Source organism: Takifugu rubripes, chromosome 19 (genome assembly GCF_901000725.2).
Source record: "Takifugu rubripes chromosome 19, fTakRub1.2, whole genome shotgun sequence".
In the NCBI taxonomy this organism is placed as follows: Eukaryota; Metazoa; Chordata; class Actinopteri; order Tetraodontiformes; family Tetraodontidae; genus Takifugu; species Takifugu rubripes.
This window is the reverse complement of record NC_042303.1, coordinates 2021659-2029519: the sequence shown is the minus strand read 5'-3', so window position 1 is coordinate 2029519 and position 7861 is coordinate 2021659. Positions and strand designations below refer to the sequence as shown.

The 7861-nt window shown below is 45.8% G+C and overlaps 1 protein-coding gene across 3 annotated transcripts; it reads right to left on the bottom strand.

The window, feature by feature from the left end:
* Positions 1 to 1036: 1036 nt before the first annotated feature.
* On the bottom strand, positions 1037 to 4903 carry tmem74b (transmembrane protein 74B). Of its 3 annotated transcripts, none has more exons than XM_029827448.1 (3): positions 4704 to 4903; positions 2234 to 2431; positions 1037 to 1608 (listed from the first exon to the last, which is right to left on the bottom strand). In XM_029827448.1, exons 1-3 carry the CDS (start codon positions 4800 to 4802, stop codon positions 1135 to 1137), a joined length of 771 nt encoding a protein of 256 aa, XP_029683308.1. In that variant the 5' UTR covers positions 4803 to 4903; the 3' UTR covers positions 1037 to 1134. The 3 variants fall into 3 exon arrangements, with proteins under 3 accessions (XP_029683308.1, XP_029683307.1, XP_029683309.1); XM_029827447.1 differs by having other exon boundaries at positions 1037 to 1611; positions 4704 to 4817; XM_029827449.1 differs by having other exon boundaries at positions 1037 to 1611; positions 2234 to 2468; positions 4704 to 4794.
* Positions 4904 to 7861: the final 2958 nt, after the last annotated feature.

The window sequence follows — 7861 nt, the reverse complement described above, 5'->3', positions numbered from 1 at the left end:
ACGCTCACAGAGCCACCGACACAGTTCAGGCTTTTCCGACAAATCTGACACCGACATCACGGACGCAAATCTGCTGAATCATCGAATATTAAACAGCGCGGTCAACTTGAGTAACCGTCTGAGGGGCTACAATAGCCTGCCATAAAAATCAGATATAGCCATTGAAAACTATTGAAAAAGTATAAAAAAAATAGATAAAAACCCAAAGCACAGCAGAGCACACAGTGGTCACACACACACACACACACACACACACACGCACACACACGTATCAGAACCAGAGGATATCACCTCCAGATGCGGCAGCGCTGATAACTGGAGCGCTTTGGGACATTAAGGCAGGGTGAAAACAACCTTCTGTTCTCAAACCGTGAAATGTTCTCCTGTGTTTTCAGCTGGATGATTCTTATTCATTGGACTCAACATTGAAATATAAAGGAAATGATTCAAATCTCTTTCTCTTGCTTGAGTCTGCGACAACAGCTCATCAAAACCACCTCCCAGTCAGAACAATCCCACTGTGTATGAGTTTATTTGGCTTCCCAGTCATGCGTGGCAGGTCTAGAACCTGATTACAAATGAGATGGGAGTCTGGGTCTCCGGGTTTTGATATGTATGAAGATGATCTGTGACACTCATTGGTGTTAAACTATCTTCTCTGTGTGGAATCATGAACCTTGTTGGTGATCCGGGTTTACAGCATGTGTGGTGATCTGGCCTGATCTATAATTTCTTACTTTGGCCGAACCAGCCGGTGGAGTTTCTGTGGACTGAAGCACCGAAGCTGCTGTGACCTGTAGAGCTGACACCAACACGTTAACCTCATCCTCCTTTTTTGTCCAGAACTATGCATGATGTAAAGGCCTAACAAGGGCAGACAGCACCATCTGTTCCAACACCAATCATTACCTGATATGAACAGTTTAAATAGAAACATGGTGCCCAAAACACGAGTCTCTGGGTAGAAGTCTGCTGACATCAGAACATCAGCCTCTTCAGGATCCACCTGGGAGAATCAATCAAGAACAAATGTGCTCAAGCGACATTGTGACATTTTATTTAAGGGGGAAAAAAGGCCAAAAGCACCACCAAGAACCCTCACCAGGTTTCTTGACTGAGGTCACATACATTCCATTAAAGCTCCTCTCTGTCTCCACCCTCATGTTCTCCCACTTCTTCTTCCAGCTGCTTCATTCGCAGGTTGATAGAGCCGTAAGTTCTCTTGGGTCGTATGAACACAATGTTGTGCTGGTATAACTGACCTTGGCAGACTGACACCAGCAGCAGCACACACAGGAACATCCCCCCCAGAGTTAGCAGGCCCAAGCCAGCGATGATGCACTTGTCCAAGTGGGAGCCCAGTTGGGCGTAGTAGATCTCCAGTTTCTCCATCTGCCGCGCTGAAACAGAGTCCCGGTCTACTTTGGCCTCTCTGGGAATCGTATAGGCAATGACCACAAGGACAATCCCACTGACCAAGAAGACCAGAGCAAAGATAAAGCCGTAGTCTGTGGAGGGGGCTCTGGTTGGGCTGAACTTGGTGACGTCTTCCTGGCCATCTCCTCCTTCTTCTTCCTGTTCATCAAAAGGCTCCAAGAGCTCCTGATGCTGCTGTTAAAGACAAAAAACATGAATCAGAATCCAACGTTGTCTCTTGTGATTAGATGATTTAACAGTGTCACACTCATTCACCAGGAGAGAACCCTGGTTCGGATCTGGTCTTCAGGCTGTTTGGTCACACAAACAGGAGACCTCACATGGGACAGGGTGAAGGCATCAGCCTCACTGGTGAATTTGTACCCAGTAGAAGCCCTGTGCTATGAGCCACGGAGGCCGGAGAACACCTTAACGGGAACAGTGTGTAAAGAGTAAGTTGTGGGAATAGTGACTAAGTGCTAGCAACCTACCAGTAGCTACCAGCACCTACCAATACCCAACGGCAGACTAGCAGGCTGGTGAGGTGGCAGACTGTTAGGTTTGTAGAAAACAGGATATGTTTGGTTTCCAGGAAACAAACTAACACACGTTAATGCTAACTGGTCAAATGCTTGCGTAGCTCCAACTCAGGTTTGCGTTCTGCATTGTTACTGAACGGTTGAAAGAGATTTAGTTTTTTGGATTCCTGGGGAGCTCCGGTGTGTCAGTCGTACTCTTTGATGCGTGCCTCATAAGTAGCCAATCACACGTTCAGCGATCATGTACTTGTGTCTGGAAATGTCTTGATCTTAGTTACCGCTGGCGTTGGACAACCCATTGACGGAAACTCCTGCTGCGGGGGGTCGTCCTGCAGGCTGGGGGTGTTCTCCAGTAACTGGACAGTGCAGCACACTGAGGCTGCTCGCCAGGACGCCAAGGTCGGGACTGGACTCATGCCCTGCTGCCTTCCTCTTCCTTGGAGCTCCTGAAGCTCTACGGACGTCTCCAGAGACATCTGTTGGGTATGCTCATGTCTTCACAACCACTCCAGTCTTTATTTCACAGAATGATAACAAAAAAATTAAAATAACCAGCACATTCACATGAGTTAAAAACAAAAATAATATTAGTAGCAAAAATAACATCACTTTATATAGTATATACGACTGGATTTATACTTTAGGTACAGTAATTAACCGACAATTAAAAACAGAAAAGAGTGAAAACCTTGAAACCCTGAGAATCAGTTAATGATAGCTAAAGAATTCTTAATTGATTTAACTCTTATGACAAAGACAACTTTAAGAAAACTGATTAATGGAAACTCTTAAAAATGAAAACGTATGACAGCATGATACATATGGAAATATAGTAGAACTATAGCAGGAACTTCCTGTGAGTGTCTCAACAAAGCACCGTCGTCATGGTGACAGTCATGATTAACAGCGACGCTACAGAAATGTAATTGTTTGTTTATAAGAGGAAGAGTCTCCACCGGGGTGGCCTGTAAAATATGACCTTTATAAACAGGGGAAATGTAAAAAACAATTACTTTTAAAATAAGATAAGCATCTGCCTGAAATCACATATCCTCCTGCTCCCATCTGAGCACAACGGAACCAGTTGCGTTGTTGCGTGACACTTTGGGCTTTGGCAGACTTGTGACTTGTTAACTTGGGGTTGGGGCGTGGCAACTGTATTTAATGCTGTTGTACTTATAATTAAACTGACGTTAACTGTCTTTGGGACACTTGAGTCGGAGTCTGCGTGGGCCGTATACAGAACTACAGCCGCCCACCGACCTGAGCTACAGGAGCCGACTGGTCTGACTTTTAACTTCCACAGAACCAGTGTGATCCAGTGTGAACCAGTATGAACTAGTGTGATCCAGTGTGAAACAGTTTGAACTAGTATGAACTAGTGTTGACCAGTGTGGACCAGCATGAACCAGTATGAACTAGTATGATCCAGTGTGAACCAGTATGAACTAGTTTGAATTAGTATGAACTAGTGTGGACTAGCGTGAACCAGCATGAACCAGTATGAACCAGTATGAATCCGTGTGGCCCAGTGTGAACCAGTATGAGCCAGTATGAATCAGTGTGGACCAGTATGAACCAGTGTGGACCAGCATGAACCAGTATGAACCAGTGTGGACCAGCGTGGACCAGTATGAATCAGTGTGGACCAGCGTGAACCAGTGTGGACCAGTGTGAACCAGTATGAATCAGTGTGGACCAGCGTGAACCAGCATGGACCAGGGCAGCAGACTGGGGCTTCTGCCTTTGTGGTGCACCCAGACCTGGGTCAGACAGTTTGCCTCCTGCCTCCTTCTGCTGTGACATCCAGATGTACTGGTTACTGTTGTGTGTCTGCTAACCAGTTCATACTGGTCTGAAAGATGAGGAGCAGACTTGGCTGGGGAGTTCACCATGCCTGATTAAATTAAGCTTTCATGATCTCACTCGCTGCCTCTTGTCTTTCACCCTGTCCCAGGAGGGGCGCGTCATCGGCAGGGACGGAAAGACCACCTAGATCCTCGTGAGAGATCTCTTTGGAAAGCTTGAGGAGGAATCCTCACTGGCATCCTTCACCACCGATGGTGTCTAACAGAGGAGGTCAGGGAGTCGTCGGGGAGCGCCGTTGTCATTGGCTACGGTCACAGCCTCTGTCATCTTCCGGTCCTTGAGTTGACAGGAACATTCCCTCCTTTCACCGATGAGTACGTCTCAGTGGATCCTGGGTTCCTAAAGGCTCCACAGTTCAGTAAACCGGATCACACCGTTCTGATCCATTCTTCAGCCAGAATCTCCGCCAGTTGCATCACATCCCGAGCTACCTCATCCACACATCCTTCTCCTTTGTGCGTGTGTGCGTGCGCGTGTGTAGGATACGTGTAGCATACTGATACAAATACTGGTTCTCATTAGCGCGCGTCAGGCTCACCGGAAGCACCGTGACCTTGCGCTGCGCCAAATTCTGGAAGCGACAACAATGAGCGGTTCCGGTCTTCTGTGTCCATCTGTCCATCCAGCGTGTGGACATGCGATCAGAACACGCGCGCGCCGACGTGAGGCCCGTGCAAAAGCGTCCGTGGGAGGAATATGAGAGATGGACACAGTGAGGGAGGAGAGGGGAAAAGAGCGATGCTGTCAATGACAGGAGCCGGTTCCTGCACAGCTGGAGCGAGGCTGGAGCCAAGCAAACACCCCGCAACCGCACCCCGCAGTCGCAAACACGCAGAACGGTGCGTCGATGTAAGCATGGGTGAGGCGATGAGCTCTTACCTGGGAAACTACCGGCGGATGTCTGCAGAGGAGATCCGAGAAATGCTCCGCTGCGGCGGGTTCATGTGAGAGATGAGAGGGAGGAGGGCAGGGGCGCATCGCGCACGCGCAGGACCGATTCCTCTGATTGCTCCAGAAGGCAGTCGGTTAAATGACTATGAATCTCTGAGGTTCAATCAGATTCACAGCCACGTTTTTTACCACATTGATGTACATAAGAGATTAAAAAGAACAGACTGTCTTTATGTCTCCTACACTTCCAGGACAGGGACACAGGAGTTAAGGCTTCACGCATGTGTCAGTAAATAAATTTCCTTTACAGCCAAACAGCAAGTCTCTTATTTATGTTGACTGATTCTTTTGTAATATCCCAAGATTTGGAATATGGATTTAAATTACATTTAAACATTTTCACTTGCGTTTTAAAACTCTGCATTGAACAATGAGACCAAATTCTGAAACAAATCATCATCAAAGTCTCAGGTTTTAAAAGTCTGACAAGTGTCCCTATCCTTCATGTCGACACTTGAAAACTGGACGAATGGTCTCTGCTTGCTATTCTCTGTTTTGTTAACCTCACAGAAAAACATTGGTTTACTCCATAAAACTACACAATCGGGACCAAGACTCTTATATGTCACATGTTACAGATGCACTGGGTGAGTGTGCAGCTACGCTACATTTATCTGACGAAACATGAGAATTGGTCGATAAAAAGCGCCATTTTGACTGTTGCCCCTGGCCATGCACCCATGTGCCACGAGCATGGAGTCCTGAGCAAGATCCATCAACCAGGAGCGCCACCTAAAGAGTGAGGAGGTCTTCACAAGGTTAAGCTAAACAGAAGAACAAGTGAGTCGATCCACTAATTTCATATTCTAATGTTGCATTATCCTTGTTTACATTCAAGACATATTACAAACTTGCTACCCTGGGGCCTACAAGGGAAACCCGAGATTAGCACAGCGGTATTAACGATGTTCTGGTTATCTTTTGTTACCATGAGGTGATGTTTTAAGGCAAACAACCTTTTTTCAGATGGGGCACTGAACATGAGAGTAAGGAGGTTGAGGAGTCAAGAAGATGGAGAGCCACCACACACATCTGCCCATACATGCACAAAAATAACCAATCTGTGTGTCCTGTCCATGCTTGTGTAAAGGAAACAAAGAGAAAGCAGTTAAAAAGCATGTAAACATGGACATACAGATGTGGAAACCATACAGTGACCGAAACCAATATGTAGTAATAAAACCACTGGAACAGAAAATGCATTTTCTTTTATTGGAAGTATGAGCTCACCAGTGCCAATCGTCATTTCACTTCTGAAAAAAAAAGTCCACTGTAAACACTTCTTTAATGTTTCGCTTAAAGGAACAAATGGTGAACAGCACACACGGACTAGATCGTAGAGGCATTAGATTAGCATTTATATTCCCACTGTACTTTGAAGTATGGTGTACCGAGTTCTAGCTTTGCCCGTTAACTCTATATGGATTCGTACTGATGCAAGTCCTGTGGACTCCAAATCCATTAGAGGGTTTCCTCTAATGGCCAATGTTACGTCACCATCTAAGAAACCACAGTTCCCAGTTATGATGTTCTGGCGCCCCAACCTTTTTATACGAAGGACAGTGTTCCTTGTGGTGTTACACAAATGAGATATTTCCTGGTATGCTGATGTTTGTACTCAGGCTACGTCTGTGCTCTTGCTCTTGTCTCTTCACTTTTCAATAGAAATTTGAAAGCGCTCAATAAAACAGGCACATCTACGAAAGAACTGTCTAAATGCCGCGGGCCTCGGGAGCTGGAGCTCATCAACTCGGCCAAAGCAAGAGCGCTGGGACAAACCTCGCAGGTATCACGTCAGCGGTGTTCCGAAATATTCTGCTGGCAGTTGCAATTGAGATCCTAAAAGATGACTGAGCAGCGAAAGGCACAGCTTTGCTTTCATGAGACAGAGAGAGACGGGTACCAGATAGTCTGATGATATAACAAACTACCCGTAGTGTGGAACATGAAGGGATTCCAGACATCATTTTCACTTTTTCATCTCGACTTTTAAAAGCTAGTTCATCAAACGGTCCTGATTGAATTAGGCCCTTGGCTTTCCTCTCCAAACTCATTACGTTCCCTTTGTAATCTTTCAAAATGTTCCTTGCACATTCTGTTTTGACCTCGTTGCCCTTCCTCGGGCAGCCAGCGTCGGCTTAGCGTCAGGCCCTCCAGGACATCCGCTACACACTGCTTCTTCTCCATTCTGTTGTGCTGTTCAAACCTCTTCAAGTCGCTCTCTCTTGTCCTCTTCTAATAAGTTCATGCCAACAAGTTACAGACCTAAAGTTTCAGCATGAGAACTATAAACATAGCACAAGTCATTTTTAGAATGGCTGTAGCAAATTTGTCATCAGGCTTATTTATTTCCCAACAGATCAACAGCTTGACAGAGAAGGAAAGAATAGCTCAACCAGCAGTAGCCACAAATGATCAGGATAGTCGGGGATTTAAAATTTAAATCCTCTACTATCCATCTTTTAAATTTTAAATAGATGACTGGTTTCACAAGTCCCCCTTACACTTTTTTTTTTTTTTTTTACAAAGAATGCATCAAAACGTGCATATAAAGAATCAAACGAATAAGTACTTGGTGTTTATTTGCGTCATCCAAGGCAGTCTTCAATATTAACTAGCCAACATCCACTTAATATCCCCGCGTTTTGATCACCACATCCAAACGCCCGTATACAATATGATTTAGAACCAAGGACCACTATACATGATATATGTCATGTCACCGTTGACTCAAACTTTAGCTTCAGCCCCTTCCCATTGGTAAAGTGCTTGCTCCTCTCCCCTTTAGCGCTGGTCCACAACCTTCTCTTCCCGGGATTGTCGCTATCGGACGGGATACGGTAAAATCACAACCGCGCAACAACCGTCCGGCAGCTGGCGGGAAAGTTTGGCGCTTTAAGGGGTTGCGACGTCACGGAAAAACGGAAATAGTGGGTTCCACCGGCAGCACAATTTACTTAATATAATGTATTTCTGTATGTATTCTCTATGATCTATGTCTATTCTCTCCTCTCCTCTCTCTCTACCCAGCCGGCCATCAGCAGGAGGGTCCCCCTACATGAGCCTGGTCCTGCTCAAGGTTTCTT

What these genes read in the sequence shown, in the direction of transcription:
- tmem74b (XM_029827447.1), bottom strand. Translation starts at nt 4,802, where the DNA reads ATGCGCCCCTGCCCTCCTCCCTCTCATCTCTCACATGAACCCGCCGCA. An exon ending in ATCCGCCGGTAGTTTCCCAG is followed by an intron (nt 2,432 to 4,703) that starts GTAAGAGCTCAT and finishes CATACCCAACAG; the next exon opens with ATGTCTCTGGAGACGTCCGT. An exon ending in TGGGTTGTCCAACGCCAGCG is followed by an intron (nt 1,612 to 2,233) that starts GTAACTAAGATC and finishes TGTCTTTAACAG; the next exon opens with CAGCATCAGGAGCTCTTGGA.